Raw genomic sequence first — 25,581 nt, 5'->3', positions numbered from 1 at the left:
CTCCTGGTTTTCGATCAAAGAAAGCGACGACTCCTCGTCCACAAAGGTCGCCTGAGATTTGCTTGCGGTTTTCTTCTTTCCCATGAATTGGCGGAAGCAACAAAGGCGCTAAGGAGGATGAAGCTAGAACGATGGAGCTCGGGCGATAACGACAATGACGGCGGCGGTTTTCTGAGAACTAGGGTTTAAAGGAAAGAGCTGGGTGACAAGGGAAAGAAGATAAAAGATCTTTAAATAGATTTCTCCGTGATACAAACGGCCCATAAGGCCCGTTAAAGCACATCGTGGGAAAACAACGGTCCATTTACCGACGCAGCTAAAACGACGGAGGACACGAATCCACACAACGGTACGAACCAACGGACAGATTTCAGACTTATCCGCGCAGCAACACAGCAGGGTTATCAGATGACCACAGGAACAACTCGTTGAACCAAGAAGAAAGAAAGGGCTACCTCACGAGTAACAAAAGAACCCGGTTATGTAAGAAAGAACTCGGTAGTCCCATGAATGACAGGGATCACAACAGAAGAGTCAAAGACAACTCAGAAGACAAGATTCGTTACATTACAAGCAACTTCAAAAATAGAAGATTACAAAACCTACAAGACCCAACGAACTCGGCACCACGAAAAGCAAAGTAGCAAAGAGGAACACGGACACGACTAGGCTCTGGAACGACTACGTGTCCCAAATTGCTACTCGGAAGGACAGACCGCCATCAGCTACACTGTTTTCTTCAAAGGACGAACGTAGTGCATCCAAGGCGGAAATCGGCAGCACGGCAGGGCAACATGGAGCAGAGAAGGCCGGCGGGCATCTGTCTACCCAAGACCGATGTGATGCTGGATATGATGTTGATCTGCACCGGACGGTCTCAAGACAGGCGACGAGGATCAACCCGGAACTGCCGGATGAAGGAACGAAGCCCACATCACAAGACTTCCTCCAACTACCACCACGTACATCCTGGCACAATGCTGTCGCGGGATTAGCCTACCTCTAATCCCTATCACAAGACTTCCTCCAGCTACGACAAGACACACAGAAACTACAAAATACGCCCGGGGGCTGCTCTACTTCACAAACTACCATGTTCACAACCAAGAAGGTTTCAACAGAATGTCCAATGGATGAAAACAAGCACTCCGGGACGGTATTTATAGGCCAAAGGATCGGCGCACATGGACCAGGAGCACCAACGAAATAAGCCCAACAAAGGACACAGTGAAAAGACAGGACTCAATAATGGATGACTTAGGCGAGAAGAAACAGTACTCGAAGACGGGCATATTCGGAAGAATATACTAGCACAGTACAACCCGTGAACAAAAGGCGTTTACGCTCAACCACCACAATACAACTACATCTGGCAACAGCAGACTATCAAAGAATACGCCAAGACCTCGCATCCGAGTTCTTCCTGAAACAAAAAGAACCCGGACATAAGCTCGGAGGCTACATGCCGCGAAACTACTCGGATAACGAAATAATCCAAGTCTCGAGGACTACTTCAGAACACAAATTCTTCAAACAACATAAAAGATCAAGACCCTCCAACTTTTTGTTCCAAATAGCAAGAGGATCGGGGGCTACACTCAGTGAGTGCACTTTTTCCTCGAAAAAGCGCACGTCACCAAAAGATTTCCTCAACGCAGACCACTTCAAGACGTTACGACAAAAAGAACCCGGAACGATCCATATTCGAGCTCTTTTTAAAACTTCAACGAACAATCAGAGCAACTTCAAGACAAGATCCTCCAGCTCCTTGTTCCAAATAGCAAGAGGCTCGGGGGCTACAACTAGATGGATGTATTTTTTCTTCAAAAAGCACTCGCGACTCAAAGATCCCAAGAAGCGCTACAAGGTTTCACTCCAGAAAGCACTCGGATGACATTTTGTTCCTACTCAACAAGACTTGAAGGAGCAGAGCGAGACTTTCAGAGCTCAACCATGAAGTGCTCGGGGGCTTATCGATGCGGGACCCATAGGATACCCCGCAAAGGACAGAGAAGATCTAGTCTAACTAGGATTCTTCCCCTGTAATCTTAGTAGTATAACTATTAAGCAATCCTACTAGGATATCTCATTATAAACCGACTAGGACTCTGGCCTCCTGACTATATAAAGGAGGACAGGGCTCCTAAGACAGGAAGAACAATTGTACAACACAACACTTGAGAATCAATCCAACGCAAAGGCTAAGGCCGACTGGACGTAAGGTTATTACTCGATCTACGATCGAGGGCCTGAACCAGGATAAATCGACTGTGTCTTGCGTTAACCATCGTGTTCGGCATACGCCGAAGCCCGAACATACTGCCCCGGGTACCCCCGTGGCAGGCTATCGATGATAAAACATCGACAGGGGCTTATTCAGTAAAATCTGCTTAGAAGCTGCTCAAGCGGGACCAGATGGAAAAAGCGATGGCCGATGATAACAGGCAGGCATCAGCTTCAGGTGACTCGACCTTTTGGAAGGTGCTATGGAAACTGAATGTGCCACCCAAGGTTCGTGTCTTCTGGTGGAGGGTGCTCCATAATTCCCTGCCATCAAAGTCGGAGCTCAAGAGGCGACATGTGGCAAGAGAAAGCCACTGTGAGGTGTGTGGCAGTCGAGATGAGACCTTGCTTCATGTGTTCTTCGACTGCCCGCTCGCGAAGCGATTCTGGAAAGAGGTGAAGAAGGAGACGGGGATGCCGGTGCCAAGCATACAGAGTTGCACTTGGGCTAGGGATGTTCTCCACATGCGGTCAGGGAGGATCGCGACCACTGAAACAATTATATGTGGCGCCTGGGCACTCTGGTCTGGTCGCAACGCGCGTGGTCACGGGTGCAAATCCTAGGAACCAGGTGCTACTGCTCGGTTCATATCAAAGCTTCTGGAAGACCTGGCGTCACTAAAGCGAGCGCCGGTGGTCAGACCGAGGGCGCCGAAAACGAAGTGGGAGAAGCCATCGCCGGGCTGGTTCAAGATCAATACGGATGCGGGCTTCGACCAGGTGACCAATACTGGCTCGGCAGGAGTGGTCATCCGCGATCAAGATGGTCTAGTGGCAGGTGGATCAGCAAGATGGTTTGAGGATGTACCGGATGTGCTTACAGCGGAGGCCATGGCGGCGAGGGAGGGTCTCGAGCTGGCTGTGGAATTGGGACTCGACCGGGTGATGCTTGAAGTCGATTGCCAAGAACTCTCGAAGTTGCTGCTAAGTCAACATGCATCTACTTCACACATCGGAGGCTTATGTTTTGACATTTTAGAGCTAGGCAAGGTTTTTAGTGAGTTTAAGATTAGATGGATTCAAAGGGACGCGAATTCGGTGGCAAACCTTTGTGCATCTATGGTTTCGGCCACTGATCGCTGTCACTTCTGGATTGATAATGCACCGGGCTGGCTAGTCGATCTAGCGGCTGCCGATTGTAATCTTGCCATGAATTAATAGAAGCTCTATTACTCAAAAAAAAAAACAATTAACCTGTAAATCTGGAATGCTTGTGAGATTGCCAAGTATACATTTACGAGGATTCGTAGACAAACCACTTGTATCCTTATTGCCAAGTATTCATTGCAAGACTAGAAACGAAGGCTAGTTTGCTGTAAGTTCTCGCTTAAGCACATACTGTAAATCTCAGAGGGCAGTCTGAGTTTCATCAGTCCACTTCTAAAAGGCATGTTTGCATGTGTCCAAAGCTTAGACTGCATCTTAAAAACGACGACCTATTCAATTTGCAATCCAGATGTGCCGCTCAACGATTAGCACTTTAAAATGCGCGGGTTCATTGTCGTTCCCTTTTTTTTTTCAAAATGTAGGATGTCTTAGTATTTGAAAAGGTCAACAATTTAAATTTGATTAGAATTACTCGAAATAAATGTAAATTTAGTGCACAAAAGATGCATCAATAGAATTATTTGACATATCTTTTTAGTAATATTGCAATCTTATGTGAATTATTTTCTTGTAACTAATAGCATCTTGCAACAGAAATCAATGGTCCTTTACATACTTTCTCAAAACCTAATATTTCATAAAAAAGAGATGTAGTAACGGTAATTAACTAGTGGTGTTTCATGGACCACCTTTAAGGATTTATTTTTATTTTCTCGTTGTTTCATATTTTGTCACGACAAACAAATGTTCCTCGTAGTACCCTACTTGTTAGAAGCATGAAGTACTTGTGTAGTTGGCATATATGTAGATGGAGTTGGTGGGTTTCATATGACCTTGAAAGTTTAGGTGAGTTAAGGCTAGCTTATAATCCTTATTGCACGATATATATAGCAAAATCGAGTTAATCCTTTTACACGAAGCGAGAATAAAAGTATAAGAGAGGCACTATATGTGTTGCATTATAAGAGTGGCACGTACAACTATATCACGTGGAGTGGTTCTAGGCATCAACCACCTATTTATGTAGTGAGCTGCTAAAAGCATCAACCTTTAAGGTTGGGAGAATGTTATACCCTAGCTCGTTACAATTCTAGAATTGTTCTTGAATTGCTTATATGTTGTTGTAGTTGGTAGATTTAGTACCTGTTAAAAGTTAATTTGTAGTTGTTATGTAGTTGGTATGTATAGCTGTATACACGCACGCATGACTAATCTCTCACCATTATTACTAGTCATTCTTGTCAACCGTGGTCAAACGAACAGGGCGATAGTATTTGGTGGCACATTTAGCAGTATACAGCAAGAATGCGGCGATACCGTACGACGAGGTTGGTGGGAAGCAATTATAATTTTGTTAAATAAGCAAGACCCTACTTTTGAGTTTTGTCGCTTCATAAATACTCACACGGCCAAATCAAATTTCTATTGCCTTACAAGCTTTAATTCTCGATGCTATCAAGTTTAAGGTTTGGTTCCGTCTCTTTTTATCTGTCGTTCTCATTTTCCGAAAGATCAAACATACTCAACATTGACTAAAAATATATTAAAATATTAATATTTATAATACATAATTAATATCATTGGATATATTTTTGAATCTATTTTTATAATAAATTTATTTGATGATACAAATATTGCTAATTTTTTTTATATATAAATTTAGTTAAATTTTAAAAGGTTTGACCAACTCGACAGAGGGAGTACAGATGTAGTGACACCGGTAGATTGGTAGGAAGCAGCGCAATTGATTTTGTTAAATAAATAAGCATGACCTCACTTTTGTGCTCCATAAATACTCACTACTGTCAAGTCAAATCTCTATAAGCTTCAACAAGCTCATAGATAGATACGCTAGCTCAACGTTAGCGCGGCGCCGCTCCACACTCACGGCCCGCATGGAGGTGGACCATGGCGCCGCCGGCAACGGCAACCATGTCCAACAAAGTCGTCGCAGCACGGCGGAGCTGTCGTCGGGGCCGCCGCACAAGCCGCCGCTCGTGGACGACGACGGGCGGCCGCTCCGCACGGGCACGCTGTGGACAGCCAGCGCGCACATCATCACGGCGGTGATCGGCTCCGGCGTGCTCTCGCTGGCGTGGGGCGTCGCGCAGCTCGGGTGGGTGGGCGGCCCCGCCGCGATGGTGCTCTTCGGCGCCGTCGTCTGCTACACCTCCACGCTCCTCGCCGAGTGCTACCGCTCCGGCGACCCCGTGTTCGGCCCGCGCAACCGCACCTACATCGACGCCGTACGCGCCACCCTGGGCGACTTCAATGAGAGGCTCTGCGGCGCCATCCAGCTCTCCAACCTCTTCGGCATCGGCATCGGCGTCTCCATTGCTGCCTCCGTCAGCATGCAGTAAGTGGTGGTGACCAAAATCAAACCGCATCATATATTGGCGTATCCCATTTCCATCGTCAGCAAGTTCTTGGTTACGAGCAGGGCGATCAGGAGGGCGGGGTGCTTCCACTACCGAGGGCACGAGGACCCCTGCCACGCCTCCACCAGCCCGTACATCGCCATCTTCGGCGTGATGCAGATCGTCTTCTCGCAGATCCCCGACCTGGACAAGGTATGGTGGCTGTCCACCGTCGCCGCCATCATGTCCTTCTCCTACTCCACCATCGGCATCTGCCTTGGTGTTGCCCAGATTGCAGGTACGCGTTCTTCCGATCCGTGCACGCACGTCCTGACACGTCGAAATCAGAAGAGACAAAATTGCTACCTTTGTTAACTACTGACTTCCTTCCGCATGAATGTAATTGCAGTACACCGAGGACCAAAGGGGAGCCTCGCCGGCGTCATCGGCGCCGGCGCCGGCGTGACGCTGATGCAGAAGGTGTGGCGCAGCCTGCAGGCGTTTGGGAACATCGCGTTCGCGTACGGTTTCTCTCTTATCCTGCTCGAGATCCAGGACACGATAAAGTCGCCGCCGCCGTCGGAGGCCAAAGTGATGAAGAAGGCGACGGCGGTGAGCGTGGCGGTGACGATGGTGATCTACCTGCTGTGCGGCTGCGTCGGGTACGCGGCGTTCGGCGGCGCGGCCCCCGACAACCTGCTGACGGGGTTCGGCTTCTACGAGCCCTTCTGGCTGCTGGACGTGGCGAACGCCTTCGTGGTGGTGCACCTGGTGGGCACCTACCAGGTCATGTCGCAGCCCGTCTTCGCCTACGTCGAGCGCCGCGCCGCCGCGGCGTGGCCTGGCAGCGCGCTGGTCCGTGCCAGGGACGTCAGGGTGGGGGGAGCCATGGAGTTCACCGTGAGCCCCATCCGGCTCGCGTGGCGCACGGCGTACGTGTGCGTCACCACGGCCGTGGCCATGCTGCTGCCCTTCTTCGGCTCCGTCGTGGGACTCATCGGCGCGCTGGGGTTCTGGCCGCTCACCGTCTACTTCCCCGTGGAGATGTACATCGCGCAGCGCCGGGTGCCGCGGGGGAGCAGGCGGTGGATGCTCTTGCAGGGGCTCAGCGCCGGGTGCCTTGTTGTGTCCGTTGCTGCCGCGGCGGGGTCCATCGCCGGCATCGTGGAAGACCTCAAGGCGCACAATCCCTTCTGCTGGTCGTGCTGACCGATCGAAGCAACTCTCTATCAGATTGTCAGGGAAGATTCTGTGATCTCTCCGGCTATCTGATAATCCGAATCAGAACCGCGATCGAGAAACGCCTGTTGCACTGTACTGTCTTTTAGCTTTCTTCTCCAACGAATTGTATCGGAGCTGCAAGCAAGAAGATACTTGATTTGCAGTTCACTGCTCTAGTCGTTGCACTGCAATGTTTTTTTAGTTAATCCTCAAAATGCACCAAAGCTGCTGCTTTGTTTCTCGCACATCAGGCCGTCCTGCTGTCGGTACAAAAGGACACATCCACGCAGAAGCACAAAAAGAAACAAGGGACGCCATAATCAAGCTACATAATTAAGACAAGAAGTCTCAAAGCCCAAATAGTTTTATGAGCCTTTTTACAGCTCATGAAAAATGATCTTAGTACCCTCAGAGGAAAAGTCCCTCTTCATGACTTATCTTCGGCACTATCTACTACTGCTACCAAAAGCCAAATAAGCACTACAAATCTAAGTACATAGACCACGAATATGAAACTCCATAAAGCGCCTAGGTTCCGCGCGCTGAGAACGCTCCGGCTACTGTTTACATACTGTTCGCGAATCCTGTACATCCACGTGTCGTAGTGCGTGTCTTCATTCAGCTACGGTTCGAGGCGCCGCCCCGTGGTTCGTCCGTGTCCCGAATCCTGTACATCCACGTGTCGTAGTGCGTGTCTTCATTCAGCTACGGTTCGAGGCGCCGCCCCGTGGTTCGTCCGTGTCCCAGCCTGGGTTCCGCGCGCCGAGAACGCTTCGGTTACTGTTTACATACTGTTCCCACGTGGCGTGGTTCGAGGCGCCGCCCCGTGGTTCGTCCGTGTCCCAGCCTGCGTCTATGAATCTCAAGAAAAAAAAAAACACAACGCCTCGCCGCCTCCGCCTAGCTCCCATTCCACCTTCTTCGTCTCCTCCGGCCGCCGCGAGCCCGGATGCCGGCTCCCGTCCGCCGCGCGCGCTGATGCCGCCTGCCACCCGCCGCCACCGCTTCGTCTCCACCTCCTCTCCCTCTCACCCCGGCCGCAGCGCTCGCGGATGCCGCGCCCGGCCGCTACACATCGATGCCCCAGAAAAAAATGCCTAGGAGCCTCGCTGCCTCCGCCTCCTCTTCGTCCTCCTCTGCAGTCGCGGCGCGCGTGGATGCGGCGCCTGGCCGCCTCGCCGCGGTCGCAATGACTTCATCCTCTTCCTATCCCCTGGTGCCAGCAAGCGCGCGGCAGCTACGCGGGCGGGCCGCTTCGTCGCATCTTCCTCTCGCCCAGCGGCGACGCGCACGGTGCCTCCTCCTTCCAATCAGTCGTCACTGCCAGCAAGACAAGGACAGTGGTGCCGATGGCCGCGCGAGATGTGGCACCAGCGGCGCGAGATGCGGTCACGGCGGCGCACAAAAAGTAGATGCGATTAAGGTACCCTCGCCTCCTCCAGTTCAGCCCACGGTATCCCTCCCTAACTCTTTGCCTTACTCCTCCGACAGAGTCGATGGAGTTAGCGGCGAGCTCGCTGCCCTCCTTTTTCCTCGGTGGCTCCGTCGATCCTAGCCTCTCCATACAGATGGACTTGGTGCCTGCTTGCCCACCTCGCAGTAATGCATCGTTCCCTTCCTCCCTCTCCTCCAGGGACTATTTGAATCGTAGAGCGTGGCCAAGGCTGCATCAGACTTGGTAAGATAATCCTCTTGACCTCTCTCTCAGGCTCATCCATCCCCTCCTAATTTATTTCGTGATTGGTTTTTTCATTCAGTTTCTTACATGCTTTTTATATTCACCAAAACTTCCAAACACATGGCAATATTTGATTCATCGTACCTGTTGCTGCTCCACAGAAGGGAGTTCCAATTTCATGGTAGTTGTGTAGTGCTTCAACGATGCCATGTGCTCTCCTTCCATTCTTTCTTTTTTCCCCCTAAAATTAATTAGCTTCTTGGTGCTTTCCATCTGGTATGGTCCAAGGCTGGAGTGATGTTTCTTTTTCTTTGTTTCAGCACAAATTAGGATGGCAACAACTGCTCTTCCTGGATATGCCACATTGGCTATTAAAATCCCATGGTATGGTAGTCCTTATGATTGGCAATTTTCGCAATATTCTTCCATACCTCAATTACAACTGATGATAGGCAAAACTGATGCAGCTACATATACATTCATTGCCAAAATTAAGAAAAAAAAAGATTCAAGCACGTTCTTTATTGTTTTATTTAGCCAAAACAGATACATCAGCTAGTGACATTTAGCCCTCCATGCAAGCAGGGCTGTGCTTTTTTTTCTAATTACACCAATACAATCTGCAGGTATCAAACTTTGTTCTTGCCGCTAATCTGATGCCAACACTGCCAGTGGAGCCTCAAGTTGTCAAACTGGCTCTCTTTGGTCTAAAAGGAAGAGAAATTTACCTGCTCCAGTCAAACTCTCATCTGTGTCGATGGTGCTCTCTGGATCATCGGAAATGGTCCACATTACACATCATGTCGAAGGTACTGCAGTTGTCCCATAAATCTGCTACACTGCAGTTGTCCCATGAATCTGCTAAACAAGATTAATCATCTTTTGCTACATATCACAATTCTTGTGCCTGTTGTTACATATGTAGTTTTATTCCTACCTGCCTAGCCCCACGGATATTGCTTATGTAATTTTATGTTTACCAGCCCAGCCCGCCAGATACAACATCCACCTTTACTGATAGCTGAACAAGGAGATCTTCAACGCAACACACAGGAGATGGTCATGTTTAGCCTGCAGCTGTACCAATCATCCTTAAACCTGTAATGTTAATACTTCACATCTATTCTATTGATCTATTGGCATCTCAGAGGTCAATTGCATATATTTACTAAACGCCTATAGCTGAACAAGGAGATTTTCAACACAACACACAGGAGATGGTCATGTTTAGCCTGCAGCTGCACCAATCATCCTTGAACCTATAATCTTAATACTTCACATCTATTCTATTGATCTATATCAGCTGCTTAAAGAAGTACCTAGACTACTGCCATTTACGACATAAAAAATATGTTCATATTATTAGTCAGACATGCTTTAGGCCTTTGGGCAACCAAATAACCTGACACTAGGACAATGGCTAGGGTCCAAACAATCCTCATCTTCACTGAGCTGCTGTGCAGCGCGTATTTTCTCAAAGAACTCCCCACCAGCAGCCTATCCCTTGACAGCAGTCAAATGTGTGGTGTTAAAAATAAACGTGTTAATGATTGATTCACATAACAAAGTATAAGCTTTGTGCTGCAATCTGGTCTCGGCAAGCTAGAGTCATACTTTGGGATAAACTATGGATGCCTCTAAAGCTACTCTGGTGACTAGGAGTCTACAACACCAGTTCAGAGATACCTTTGCACAGATACTCCCTGATACCTATCAGCTGGGACCACGAGGGACATGGGTTCATCAACTATGGTTAGGTATGTTATTTTTTTTTTTGAGATCGAGCAATGGAACCATTCCAATATCTATTGGCTATTATTTTCTTATTATAGTGTTCATATCTTTGTCATGTTAATTGGTACCATTTTGCCTTCTATGGTACATACTGGCATATTTGTAGTTCCTATTTTATGTATGTACCTTTATTGATTGGTTTTCTCATAGATCTTATACTGCTTTGATAATTGTTGGTCGGCCTGTGTTGATGCCATGTTTGTTTTTGCTTTCCTCTTGGTTGACTCATTTTCCTGTTCTGAATTACATTTTTTCCTTCCATGGCCGAAGACCTTCAATGAGATAGTCACAAAACTCTGGAATCCACCTGAGTCCTTGCTTAGTCTCATGAATTCCTTTTGTTTATACTCAAATGTAGTTTGATATCATTTCCTAAAGTTTGAAGTCTACATGTGGTGCATGCTTCAGATCAGAACAAAATGTTTTGTTACCATGGCGGCAATCATTCATCCTTTGCGCTAAACAATTTTTGTGATATGAATCTTTCATTCATACTACTCTTGCTAATTTGAATCGTCTTTTCATCTGTGTAGGAAAAAATAATCGTTGCTCCTATGGTGTTTGCAGGGTGCATGGAGGTGGTCGGCATGCACATGGACTCCAAAGCATAGTTGCATACTCTAAAGTAGAAGTAGAATATGGTTTCTATTTTTTTTATGTATCTATCAGACATCTTTGTTTTTGAAAAAAATACATACATGAGCACACGCTGTATTTTCTTTCCTATGATCAATTGCTATACACAATACTGCCCGACCTAAGTTCAATACTTTCAGTTCAGTCCAAATATATTGTGATCACAACTGCAGTCCTACGGGCGCGGCGAAGCGCGCCTCCCGTCCTAGTTTATCTTTATAATGTCAGCTCTTACCGAAACACATGATACTAGAGCATCTCTGAGAGACCCTTTATATCATTTCCAATTCAAAGAGATATAGATTTTGGTCAAAAATGCTCTTCAGCCACCTCTTTAATTAGATCTCCAAATATACATATTTTATTCTGTATTTCTCGCTTGTCAAAGATAGAGAACGAGGATGGCTCTCTAAAGTGTGTACAAGATACTGTCACAAAAAAAGTGCCCACAAGATTTAGAAAACTATTGAAGTGTACAAAGATATATAAAACTATTTTTACTCAAATGACTCTCCAAATGATAATTTATAAAGTAAATTTTGGAAAGACTTTTGGAGATGTTCTGAAATTGTTGGAGCTGCACAAAAGATAACTTGTTAAATACAAGTTGCCTTTAGAGCATCTTCAAGAGCCTTTCTAAAATCTACTCTCTAAATCATCATTTGGAGAGTCATTTGAGTAAAAAATGTTTTCTATATCTTTGTATCCTCCAATATTTTTTTTATATCTTGTGCGCAGTCTAGAGAGCCATCCTCACTCTTTATCTTTGGCTAGCAAAAATACGAAATAGAGGATATCTATATTTGGATATCCAATTGAAGAGGATGTTGGAGGATATTTTTCCACCAAAATCTCTATTCCGGTAAATCAGGGAAGATATAAAGAGTCTCTTGGAGATGCTCTAGTAGACTCGCAAACGTGTGTAAACAAATCCATTCATATAATAGAGGAATATTACCCTTTTTCTAAGAAAATAAAGAAATTTTTGACAGATCAATTCGATATTATATAAAAAAAATTATTCATGATCCATTTACATGGGTCCATGACGGCACGACAAAGATCAACTTGTGCTCATCATCATTTTTTACCATATTTTGGACACCCTAAGGTCAAGAACTTTTCCTTTTTTTTTTGTTGAGGCCTAAGTGAAAAGTGGGCTCGAGAATAGGTTCTCTGGGAACGGATGGCACAGGTGCCAGAAGTACAGATGAGAATAGATGCAGTGCATGATTGCTCTATAGACTAACGAAAATAAATCGCAAAAAAGACTAACGAAAATAGCTCGATTAATAGAGGGAAACATCAGGAAAGAGATTTGGAGAGAGGAGGAAAGAGATTTGGAGAGAGGTGATGATAAATAGGCTGTTGGGTTGACCTGAAAAATAAGACAAAATACTGATCCGACTGAATTGTTGTAAGAGAAAAATACTGTTCTGACTGAAATACACTGTTCATGTAAACAGTGCCAGCGTGAGTGGGCTGGCCAGCACCAGCCCAGCCTGCCGAACAGGCGGTTTGTTTTTCATAGTATATGCCGTAGTCAGCTCTTCCTCGAGAGCCGAATAACAGTTTAAGAACGGAAGGAAATCTGCAAAGTTGCCCATATCTATAATGATATAAAAAGCAACAAATTTCTTTTGTCCCCTCTCCCCCGTGCATCCATCCCATACTCTCATATATCTCTTATTAAATTCCTCATCAGACTATAATCCCTCACACCCTTCTCACTCCAGCGGATGCCAAATATTAGATTTACAACGGGAGTCTGAAGCCCAACAGAAATAGAATCTATATTCTTCTCCAGTAAACATCGATTACTGTATAGAGCTGCAAAACCTTTTATTGACGCTATACCACTCATGTCATGACCTGGCCCCTAAATCTAAAGCTGTATGCGTTGCGAGTCATCAAATGCACGATCATGTGTCTTGCCTTCCACATTTCTTAACCCAAAAATAGGTGCCCACATTAGCCATTCATTTAAAACCACTATCAGAAAATCAAGATTTTATGAGGATAAATTTTTTTCATAAGAATTACAAACACATTCATAAAATAATTTATTTCATGAGGGTGATAATAAAACCTCCAGACAAATGTTGAATATTTAGTCATTTTAGGACATGCTTTAATCGGAAATGATATATCACATACAACATATAACATAAACAAGCATGAACAATCCATTCATCGTGTATGCAGATCTGCTATCGAACAAGGTAAAAGCAGGTCCTACTACAAGTCAAGGTTTTAAATCTCCGGCTGTAACTGCAGCTATAGCGGAGATAGCGCTGCTAGGGAAGACAATAGCTAGGAGAATCAACTTTTAGTTTTAGCGCTAAGTGATCATAGATGCTAATATAGCTGTATTTAGCTGGAGATACCACTAAATGGACCTTGATTTAGCCGGAGATAGTTGTATTTGGACGGCACAATAACGCACAGCCATCCGGCCCAAATGACACTAGCCCTTAGCCGTTGGCTCTCTTCTCTCCCAATCCTCTCGACGGCAAAACAGGATATGGTGGCGACGCTCGGTCCTGGAGCCCCATATGTGACGGAGATGTCTTGGTTTGTAAGCATCGTACGTGACAACGTGCACAAAATCTTCTGAAATTTTTATCATAGCCTCCACATACGATATCACGACATCTCAACAAGTTTCATAATTTTTGGACTTCGTTTTATTTTTATAGAATTTAAAAACACTTCGCACGCAAGTTCGCGGTCATGTTTCGTGAACAAGATGTCCGAAATTTTGGGTCCGTTCCTGGATACGGCCTCACACTACACTTAGTAACATGACTATCATTTTTTGAATCATTAAATTCCATTATTCGTACCACGTGCAGTTCAAATTTATATTTTTCAAAAAAATTCAAGTAAACAAAATAAAGTAACTAAATATATAAAAAAGCCACAAAAAATCCCCAAATTCTAATGAGGAGTTCCTAGTACTTAAAAAGGTCTGCACAAAAAATTTGAAGGCAAAAAAAAATTTGCCGAGCGTCGAGGCATGGCACTCGGCAAAGAGGTTTTTGAATTTTTTTAGAAGTTTCCTCTTTGCCGAGTGCCTTCACAGGGGCACTCGACAAAGGTATTTCAAAAAGAAAGTAATTTTTTAATTCCTATCTTTGCCGAGTGCCGAATCAGTGGGCACTCGGCAAAGAATTTTCAAAAAAAAATATTGAAACTTTGCCGAACGCCGTGTTAGGGGCACCCGACAAAGTATTTTTTGGAAAAAAATCTTTGCCGAGTGCCAGATCGGGGACACTCGGCAAAGATTTTTTTTAAAAAAAACCTTCTTTGTCGAGCGCCAGGCCAGGTGACACTCGGCAAAGAGGGGGTTAAAAAAAATTAAAAAACCCTTTGCCGAGTGCCAGATCTGTGGCACTCGGCAAAGGGGGGGATTGAACCCCGTCGGCTGGGCCGGCCTACACACCCCGCACGCACGCACGCGCCACCGCCCGCGCCCACGCCACCCCCGAGCCCCTACGCCCGCGTGTGGCCGAGCGTGGCCAGCTCGCCCACATCGGTCTGCCAACGCCAGCGGGTGGAGGAGGGGAGGAGGAGGGGGAGGAGGGGGAGGAGGCGAGGAGGAGGGGGAGGAGGAGGAAAAGGAGGAGGAGTAGGAGCCGGCCTTGCCCCCGGCCGCTCCCCGTGGACCGTCCGCCCCGATGCCGCCCGTGCCCGACCCCGTTCCCGACTCCGGCGACCCCAACCCCGACCCCGACCCCGACCCTCGGCGCCCGTCAGGTATGACCTCTCTCTTGTTGTTGTCGTGGTAGTGATAGTTGTAGTAGTAGTGCTAGTGGTAGTAGTAGTATTAGAAGTAGTGGTAGTAGTAGTAGAACTAGTGATAGTAGTAGTAGCAATAGTGAAAATAGTGGTACTACTTGGATATATTCTTCTGTATGGATTGATATCCAAACTACATGGCTTCTATTGAGACATATGTGCTTGTCGGCCATCGTGCCGTTGTTTTTTACAGGTTTTGGAAACCTCACCATGCAGGGGAGGTTCTGCTGATTTTTTTTAAATGATAGTATTTTGTTCTATTTTTGTAGAGAAGAGCTCGTTGGAGCCGAGTCGGAGTTCCCATCGCCGTGCCAGTCTGCCTGCACCGCGTCGCCTCGCCACTGCACCGACCCGCCACGGCCCCGCTAGCCTGACTCCGCCGCCACTCTAGGTATAATCCCTCTTTCCGTATCATGGTCGTAGATCACGTAACCCAGTTAGACGTCTCCCGTTCGAAAGAGATACGATTGGAGGTATGTAGATCTTTGCATATCTATGACCGTATTTGTTTTGGATTGTCCACATTTTTTGGATAGCCCGCGGATGCGTAGATGAGTTAGTTTCCATGGTCTGCTCCGGTCCGAGACAGAGTTTTGGCATCACCTCCCTGTTCGAATAATCCACCTCATGCACCTCCGAATGATGGAGCTGGACCTTCACCACAGTCGCAGTGCTCGAGATGGGTGCATGTTGTATTTTTTTCATTTGTTGTTCACTTGGTGATGGACTTGTGATATACTTGTGATGCACTTGTGGACTTTGATGGACTTGTGGATTTATTTAGATGGACTTGGGCAGTTATTATTATATATGTGATATATATTGTGATGGATGTGATATATGCGGATGAATGTGTGGATGGATGAGATATATATGTGATGAATGAGATATATATGTGATATATGTTTATATGAATTTATTTGTCATGATGGAATGTAAAAAAAATCAAAATTGCCGTTTTGGGTCACTTTGCCGAGTGTTGCACTCGGCAAAGGACCCCTTTGCCGAGTGCCATGGTCACAGCACTCGGCAAAGCTGGAAAAATGGGCGCTCGGAAAACCATTTTTCCAGCTTTGCCGAGTGCCATGACCATGGCACTCGGTAAAGATTTTTTTTAAAAAAAATTCAAACTTTGCCGAGTGCCGGCCAGAGGGCACTCGGCAAAGATTTTTTTTTTAAAAAAAATTCAAACTTTGCCGAGTGCTGGCCAGATGACACTCGGCAAAGAATTTTTTTTTAAAAAAAATTCAAACTTTGCCGAGCGCCGAATAGAGGGCAATTGGCAAAGATTTTTTTTAAAAAATAAAAAATCTTTGCTGAGTGCCTGCAGGGTTGGCACTCAGCAAAGCGACCGTCAACGGGGCCGGCGCCGTGACGGTCGCTTTTCTTTGCCGAGTGCCCCCGGAGCTCTCGGCAAAGCCTTTGCCGAGTGCCCGATAAAAGACACTCGGCAAAGAGGGCTTTGCCAATCAATTTTTTGTCGTGTGTTCTTTACTGAGTGCCGCACTCGACAAAGGCTTTGCCGAGTACAATTTAGTCTTTGCCGAGTGCCTTAGGCACTCAGCAAAGAACCTGAATCCAGTAGTGCATCTTGTGCTTGTACCTTGTAGACATATTCAGTAATGATTTAAGATCTTGTGCCTGTACTCCTGTAAATTGCTGGTTATGAATCAATTAGTATTTAGTAATGGTTATCAATTAGTAATAGTTATCAGGTTATTTCAAGTTTCTGTGTATTTTTCTGATTTTGGCAAAAACAACTAAATTGCTTAGCCGCAGCTATCTCTGGCTATAGCTGAGCTAAGAGGCATAGCCAAATATTTAAAACCTTGCTATAGATTCACAGCGCACAACAACATATGTGCCAAAGTTGAGTTCAGACTATGCGCTTGGGTGGAACCCAAGCCGGAGACAGTAGGAACAACGTTACCATCAGACTTGGTCACGATGGCCTGCTTGAAGTAGTTGATCTAGGCGCAACACAGAAAGAGATTTGCAGTGCAGTCCCTTGAGTGGTCGCCGGGAAGTAGTTGTTCGCTCGATGAAGCCTGTAGTTGCCGGATCGAAGTCGTCGGACTGGAGGAAGAGCAGTCGCGCTCCAAAAAAAACCTTTATGGCAGGCTTGATCGCCTTCCCGATCAGTGCATGCTTCCACATTTCACGAGTCATCAAATGCAGCAGCCGGCGGAGGCAGAAGAACTGCTGAGAGTAGACCGGGAGTCGGGCTAAGTTTTTTTTAGCAGAATACACCTTTATTATTCTTCCTAAGAAGTACAGACGCCATCAGGCGAAGATACAAACCAAACATGTCTCCCTAAATTAGCATAGATACAACTCCTAGCAAGATTATGGGCATCAACATTTGATCGTCTCCCCTCATGGATAAACTCAACAATTCTGAAATCATTCGATCTAGCTCTAATTTCCTGGACAATGTGCCCATAAGAGCCCATACTACCTTCACGTATGCTTGCAACAACTCCAGCATTGTCACATGCCACTCTGAAGTCCTGAAGTAGCAAGTCGCTAGCAAGAGCCAGGCCTTCTTTACATGATATAGCCTCCACCGTCTCTGGCTCCAAGCTTCCTTCCATCACCATCGCCGAGGCCCTCAGGAAGCGTCTAGCAGAGTCGCGTGCAACAGCTGCAGCAATGACAATTCCTAAGTTCTTAGCCAAGGCTGCATCAACGTTCATCTTCATTAGCCCTGCTGGGGGAGGAATCCAGCAAGTGTTGCTGCTCTGAACAACGGGTCAATCCTTCACTTTTGGTTGCACCAATTGGAGATCAGCCACAAAACTAGTGACAAAATTATGAGTCGAGAGAGGGCTTTGATAAATATCTTCATGAATAGCTTTCCTTCTAGCATACCAAATAGCCCAAAGTGTCATGGTGACCCAGACTAGGTCCTCATGCTCCAAAGATTTCATCACTGCTGCCAACCAGCCCTTTGCATCCTGATCGTCAATACGACAAATGTGCTCAGTTATGTCATCCTTCTCCAGCGCCCAGGCACAGCGAGCCATATTACACTCAAGGAGAGAGTGCCGCCATGAATCTCCAGCGCCACAGATGGAGCATGCACTGCTATCAGGCATGTTCCTATGGAGGAGAACATCTTTTGATGGGAGAGAACACCTAGCAAGTCTCCACAAAAACACCCACGCTTTGGAGGGAACTTTGATTCCCCACAACATAGACCACTCCTTCTGCACAGCCTGTCTGTTCAAGGCACCCGCCAATCCAGCTAGAGACTTACGGTGTGCAAGCATTCTATATGCCGAACGGACCAAGAAGAGACCACGCTTCTCAAAGTGCTAGCCCCAGAAATCCTGTTGTCGCCTTGTACCGAGTGGGATACTTGTGATCACAACCACATCCGCCGGTGTAAAGAATTCCATCAGCTTCTCCCGATCCTAGGACGCCGATGTTGAGTCTATAAGTTCACTGACCAATTGAGGAGGGTCAACCCGATTGGTGGGAACTGGCCTCCTCAATCCAGCTGACGGTAGCCAATCCATCGACCAAATGCTGGTCGTTTCTCCTATCCGCCTTATCAGGCCTCCCTTCAATACCTCTCGGCCTTCAAGAATTGAGCGTCAAATACGAGAGGGTGATGATCCGATCTCAGCTGCCAAAAAATCTCTGTCCGGAAAGTAGACCGATTTTAACACCTTGGCACTCAGCGAGCTACCATCCTATAAAATCCTCCATGCTTGTTTCGCTAAGAGTGCAAGGTTGAACAATTCCATGTCTCTAAAACCAAGACCACCGAGGCCCTTTGGTTGAGTCATGTCATCCCACGCCACCCAACATGTCTTCTGCTTACCTTCTTTGCATCCCAACCAAAATTTGCGCAACAAACCATTTATATGTTGGCATAGTAATTTGAGCAACTGGTTTGATGAGAACCTCTTTCCCACCCGCAGAAAGGCATTGATCCATCCATCCTTGAACTCTGTCCTAAACCCGATCCTTTAAATATTTGAAAGCTCCATTTATCGATGATCCCACATCTGATGGCATGCCTAAATATTTCTCCTTCATTGTTTCGGTTTGTACCTCAAGAATATCCTTGATCTCTTCCCTCAAGCTTTGGCTGCAACCCTTAGCAAAATGGATTGAGGATTTTTCCATATTAATTTGCTGGCCTGAAGCTTGGCAGTAAATGCTCAACACATCCTTCACCGCCCGAGCACTCGCCCCATCCGCCTTGAAAAACAGCAGGCTATCATCTGCAAAGAGTAGGTGGTTAACCGTCGGAGCTGACAGTGCCACCCTAATGCCATTGAGCGCTGATGATTGATTCCTTGGTTTTAAGAGGCACGAAAGGCCATCTGCTGCTAACAAGAATAGATACGGTGAAATCGGGTCGCCTTGTCTAATTCCTCGTGTCGGCACAACAGATTCCAGGTAGTCACCATTGAGCTGAACTGAGAACGAAACTGATGTGACCAGCTTCATAATCATCTCCACCCAGATCTGATGAAAGCCCAGCCAAAGCATAATTGCTCTCAAGTATGGCCACTCGCCCCGGTCATACGCCTTCCGCATGTCTAGCTTGAGTGCACAGCATCTCTGATCCCTGGCCCGTTTCGTTTTCATAAAGTGTAGGTACGAAAGCCGATTGCTCTTCTGAAATTATCTCAGGTAAGATCACCTTCAGTCTATTTGCCATAGCCTTGGAAGTAATTTTATAAATTACATTGCACAGACTGATGGGACGGAACTGACTTAGATCCTCCGGATTATCAACTTTCGGTATCAACACTAGGATTGTGTCATTGATCAACTTAGGATCATCATCCCCTCGCAGTATCTGCAGTACCGCCGAGGTCACCTGTGTTCCACAATACGCTCCTTGATTTTTAGCTCAACATGAGATGGTCCAACTCTACGCGGGTCTGACTGTAGCCGCTCCAACTCGGCTGCTAACTTGCGAAGCTCCCAGCGCACATTACCGAAAGACAATCGCTCCCAGCGCTGCAACTGACCGCTGACATCCTTCAGCTTGCGCTGTAAATCAGGCACTGTTGACGACTCCGGCCGCCCCCATGCATCCGCCAATGTGGGTGAGAAATTTTCATGTGTTTCTCACATGACATCATACTTGAAGTTCTTCTCTCTTGTGCTTCTTGGCTCATCCGACCTCCAAGTCAGAGTAATTGGGACATGGTCCGAAGCAGCTGCTATAAGGTGCCCAACCTTGGCAAGAGGATAACGCATGGTCCAATCAGCAGTGGCCAGCGCTATATCCAAACGAACCCGACAGAAAGATCCGCCGGTAACCTTCTTTTCATACATCCACTTTCTTCCTTCAAAACCTAAGTCCGCCAAACCACATACATCAATGGCTTTCCTGAAGCCCTCCATTTGGGCATTGCTTCGCTCTTGCACACCGGCATGTTCAGATCCGTCGAGGACTTCGTTGAAGTCACCTATACATACCCAGGGAAGAGGAGACGAAGATTTGATGAATTTCAGTAAATCCCACGTCTTATACCTCTCGCTAGTCCTTGCTTCCCCATACACACAAGTAAATCTCCATGGCTCTAGATCTCCCTCTTGAACAATGGCATAAATATGATACTGTGAGTACGGTAAAATCTGCAGATTAATACTATTCTTCCAAAAAACTCCTAGGCCACCACTGCTGCCCGAACTGCTTACAACAAAAGCAAAATCAAAACCTAACGTGGTCTTTAGTTGCTCCTGTTAGGTTTGATCTCCCACCAGTTAGATCCAACGGCTTTTTGGGCCTTGTTCTCGCGCCCTGATCGGGGGCGCCCAACCCTACATGGTTGGTGGGCCCCTGTCGCGCAGTGCTATAAAGGAAAGGTGGGGGCCGGGGCTCGCAGTACAAGGTTCACCGCGCCGCCAGTCACCCCACCGACATCCTAACCCTAAACCCGATCTTGAGAAGGGGCGCTGCCAGCGACGGGAAGCACCACCGACGCCGGCAACGCCACCCCGACGCACACGCCGCCGCCGAGGACGCCACAGCGCCGACTCCTCCCTCTCCACCGAACATCGCTGCCGGCGCGCAGATGGCGTCCGCCAACGAGACCCCGGCCGGTGCTTCGACAACTACGGCCTTCGATGGTTTGCTACATCTCACTCCCCTTCTCTCTGCCTCACATGTAAATCCCGAACATGTATTCTATTCCTATGCAATATATCCCGATCTGATGAATATGACTAAAAAAATCGAAATCCAACAATGGTACCAGAGCCAGGTTCCGAGAAGAAACTGGATCGGGAAAGAAAATAGAAAGCCGAACCCTAAGACCTAACCCTAATTCCCCAAAATCAAATTAGAGAAAGGAAAAGGGGAGGGTCAGATTCCGAGAACCCCAAACCCAAATCCGAAAGAGGGAAGAAGGGGAAGAAGAAAGAAAGAAGGGTCGAAACCCTAACCCTAACCCCAATTTTCCATTCGGATGAACGAAAAGAAAGAAATCGAAAGCAAAGAAAACCGAATCGGCAAGAACGAACCCTAACCCTAACCCTAGTTTCCCATTCGGATAAACCCAAAAAGAACAACTCAAATTAGAAAGGGGAAAGTGGGGTTAGGGTTAGGGTGCGTCGGATGAACCTTCGCCGGCGCGGGAGAAGAAGCCGAGCCGGGGGCGCTGGCTCGCCAGGCTCGGCCAAGGAAGCGCCGCGGCCAGGCCGCTCGACGGCGGCGTGCTCACCCGTTGGGGAGCATGCGCGCCGGCGAGGGGGCCGGCGACGGCGCAAAGGCTCCCCATGGCTGCCCGCTCTGCCTTCCTCGCTCGCGTCTGCTCGGTGGCTGCTGTCATCGCTGCAGCTGAGAAGAGAGAAAGAGCGAAGAGAGAGAAAGGGCAGGAGCCGAATGAGCTAGGGTTTCAGGCCCCCGCGCGGCGTCGGGGTTTTTATCCAAGCGATGGAAACGGACGACCGTCCGATGGGAAGGAACGACGCCAGATGCGCGGGCCAGCGTCCCGGCCCAGGCGGGAGAGCGCGCAAGGCCGAATTTCTGGCCCAGGCCTAGGTTGCGGCCTGGGCGCGGGGGGAGCACGCAGGACAGCGCGAGCGCGCGGACGCTGGGCCGTCTTGGGCCGCTGCAGCGCGCGCTGCTGGCCGGGCCGCGCTGCTAGGCGAGCTGGGCTGAAATGAAAGAAGAAGAAAATTTTCTTATTATTTTCCAGGAGCAATTTTAATGCATATTTTGATGAATTTGAATGATTTTGATACAATTTTCTGTGCAAATTTTATCCAACGATATTTTGCTCAGAAAACAGTGAATTTTTTAGTGCTTCTGGAAAATAATAATATGAAAAGATTATTAATGTTTCCGCTGTGCATGATAATTATTGTTCTCTTTGATTAAATTTGAACCAACGGGATAATTTAATTTTAAGAGAAATGAATTTCTGATAATTTTGATGCGATTATGATATTGTTATTTTCTGACCAACGTTGTTAATAATAATATTATAATTTTTGATCCATGAGAAATTGTGCATTGCATGGATGAATTATAAGTTTTAATTTGACCAACGTTGAGTTAAAGCATAAAATTTTACGTATAAATGTTTCTTACTTACTCTGGTGTGATTTCAGGAGATAAATGCATTGTGAACATTGCCAATATCCCAACACTCAATGGGACCAATCACTGTGTGTGGCGGGAGAAGTATGAATTGGAACTTGCGTTGGGAGAGGTCGATTTTGCCATCGCCTCACCGTGTCCTACTGAGCCAGAGGACCCGGTGAGAGGTGAAAATGAATCTGACGCTGATTTCGCTGCTCGAAAGCGTGATCATGCTGAAATAAGAATGAAATATGACCTTGAACATAGGCGATGGACTCTCTCCAACCGCAAATGCCTGTTGGTGGCCAAGGCCACCATAGAAGAACAGATAAGGGGCTCAATCCCTGAATGTGCTACTGCCAAAGAATATCTTGAGAAAATCAAGAGTCAGTTTACTGGGTCTACCAAGGCCACAGTAAGTTCACTGATTAAGAAGCTTGTGAATGAGAAATTCACTTGTGGTAGCATAAGAGAGCATATTTTGAAGATGAACACTACGGCATCTAAGCTAAAATAAATGAATTTGAAGGAGGAGGATTTTCTGATTCATTTGATTTTTGCTTCTTTGCCAAAAGAATATGACACCTTCATTGTGAACTACAATATGCAGCCTGAAAGATGGGGCATAGAAAGACTCATCTCAATGTGGGCTCAAGAAGAGGAGAGGATAAAGTCCTCACAAGGTAAATCTGCTCATTTTGTGAAGGATAACAAAAGAAAGAACTTTAATGGCAAGAATTCTAAACCACAAGAGAAACCTAAGTGGGATAAGTCCTCTTCCTTCAGTTCACAGGGAAAGAAACCCTAGGATTCTGAGAATCAGCAGTATGGTGGAGCTAAAAAAGATCAGTGCAAGCACTGCTTCAAGAAGGGACACTACAAGAGGGATTGTCCAGACTTTCTGAAATCTCTGCTAAAGAAAGGTGATGAATTTATTATATTTGTAGATGAATCCCTATATTTATGTTATGATAAATCCACTTGGTGGGTTGATTTAGGAGCAACTACTCATGTTGCAAATTCCTTACAGGGGTTAAGTGGGACGAAAACCTTGCAAAGAGAAGAAAGAACGATTAAAGTTGCAAATGGAGTGCAAGCCAATGTTGAAGCCATTGGAGTTTTTTCTTTAGAATTGAATAATAGTTTTGTACTTAGACTTAAAGAAGTACTTTATGTTTCCTCTTTGCGTAGAAATTTAATAAGTGTTTCGAAACTTGATGATGATGGAATTGATTGCCATTTTGGTGATGGCAAGTGTAAGATACTGGTTAATAATAAATGTGTTGGTCTTGCCTTCCAACAAGACAAGCTTTATTTATTATCTCTTGCTGAGAATGCGAACAATGTATGTGATGAGAATGTGAATGATTCCCCATCTGCGAATATAACTAAGAAGCGGAAGAGAATTGATACTGTCTCTTCGAAATTATAGTATTGTCGCTTGGGCCATATTTCGAGGGGGAGAATGGAACGATTGGTTAAGGAATCAATTCTCCCGCACTTAGAATTTTCAGATTTAGAACAATGTATTGATTGCATCAAAGGAAAGTATGTCAAGAAAATTAAGAAAGATGCTAAACGAAGCACATGAATTTTAGAAATAATCCACACAGATATATGTGGTCCTTTTCCTGTGAAAAGTGTGGATGATTATGACTCGTTTATAACATTCACAGACGACTACTCTAGTTATGGCAATATTTATCCAATTAAAGAAAGATAGGAAGCATTAGATAAATTCAAAATATTTAAAGCTGAAGTTGAAAATCAACACAATAAGAAAATCAAGATAGTACGATCAGACCGAGGTGGAGAGTACTATGGGCGACATACCCCATATGGCCAAATTCCTAGACCATTCGCAAGGTTCCTACAGGAAAATGGCATAGTTGCTCAGTACTCCACACCGGGAGAGCCTCAGCAGAATGGAGTGGCTGAAAGACGTAACCATACCTTAATGGATATGGTAAGAAGCATGATGAGTTACTCCATATTACCGATTAGTTTATGGATGGAGGCACTGAAAACCGCCATTCACATACTTAATCGAGTACCAAGTAAATCGGTGCCTAAAACACTGTATGAGTTATGGACAGGAAGGGAACCCTCACTTAACCATTTGCGTGTGTGGGGCTGTCCAGCTGAGGCAAAAGTGTTTAACCCAAACATAGAAAAGTTAGACTCCAAGACAGTCAGCTGCCATTTTATTGGCTATCCAGAAAGATCGAAAGGATATCGCTTCTATTATCCTGACAGACATACGAAGATTGTAGAAACAAGACACGCTGTGTTCTTGGAGGATAACATGATCAGGCGGAGCATGGTAGCACGAGAAATCAGCCTACAGGAGAAGCGGGTACATGTACCCACTCCGATGGTTGAAGAACCATTCTTCACGCTACCTGCTGCTGTTGCATCGACAGTGCAGGACACTGTAGTGCCAACACCTGTTGCAAGTTCTCCCGTGGCGACAATGAATGAACATGAGGAACCTATCCTTGAGGAACCTATAGAACCAAATGTTGCACATGAGGAAGAACAACAACAGCCAAATGTGGAACAAGTGCCGGAGGCACCTAGAAGGTCTCAAAGAATAAGAAGATCAGCTATTACTGATGACTATGAAGTTTATGAAACAGAAGAATATCAGATGGGGGATGATCCCACCTCATTTGAAGAAGCCATAAGAAGCGACCACTCATCAAAGTGGCTTAAGGCTATGGAAGATGAATTGAAATCAATGAGTACCAATAAAGTTTGAGACTTAGAAAATATTCCTAAAGGAGCCAAAACAGTAGGCTATAAATGGGTCTACAAAACGAAATATGACTCCCAAGGGAATATAGAAAGATTTAAAGCGCGACTTATGGCGAAAGGCTTCACGCAAAGAGAAGGGATTGATTACAATGAGACATTTTCTCCAGTCTCATGTAAAGATTCCTTTAGAATTATAATGGCACTTGTAGCCCACTATGATTTAGAGTTACATCAAAATGGATGTAAAGACGGTTTTCCTAAACGGAGATTTGGAAGAAAATGTTTATATGGCACAACCGAAAGGTTTTGTCGTAAAAGGAAAGGAAAATATGGGATGCCGCCTAAAGAAATCAATCTACGGATTAAAGCAAGCTTCAAGACAGTGGTAT

The 25,581-nt window shown here is 46.0% G+C and overlaps 1 protein-coding gene and 1 long non-coding RNA gene across 5 annotated transcripts; both read left to right on the top strand.

Moving 5' to 3' along the window:
* Positions 1-5,245: 5,245 nt before the first annotated feature.
* LOC136471907 (amino acid permease 3-like) lies at positions 5,246-7,133 on the top strand. Its single transcript, XM_066469652.1, has 3 exons — positions 5,246-5,746; positions 5,831-6,045; positions 6,157-7,133. Exons 1-3 carry the CDS (start codon positions 5,286-5,288, stop codon positions 6,954-6,956), a joined length of 1,476 nt encoding a protein of 491 aa, XP_066325749.1. The 5' UTR covers positions 5,246-5,285; the 3' UTR covers positions 6,957-7,133.
* Positions 7,134-7,669: 536 nt separating this feature from the next.
* LOC136471906 (uncharacterized) lies at positions 7,670-11,145 on the top strand. 4 transcript variants are annotated; one of them, XR_010762147.1, is made up of 6 exons: positions 7,670-8,391; positions 8,460-8,646; positions 8,967-9,030; positions 9,273-9,455; positions 9,630-10,403; positions 10,974-11,145. It is a non-coding gene; the product is annotated as an uncharacterized lncRNA (long non-coding RNA). The 4 variants fall into 4 exon arrangements; XR_010762149.1 differs by having other exon boundaries at positions 7,671-8,391; positions 11,008-11,145; XR_010762146.1 differs by having other exon boundaries at positions 7,680-8,391; positions 9,630-11,145.
* The last annotated feature ends 14,436 nt before the right edge of the window (positions 11,146-25,581 follow it).

This window comes from Miscanthus floridulus, chromosome 8 (genome assembly GCF_019320115.1).
Source record: "Miscanthus floridulus cultivar M001 chromosome 8, ASM1932011v1, whole genome shotgun sequence".
Classification (NCBI taxonomy): Eukaryota; Viridiplantae; Streptophyta; class Magnoliopsida; order Poales; family Poaceae; genus Miscanthus; species Miscanthus floridulus.
The sequence above is the reverse complement of the archived record's forward strand: the minus strand, read 5'-3'. Positions and strand labels throughout refer to the sequence as shown.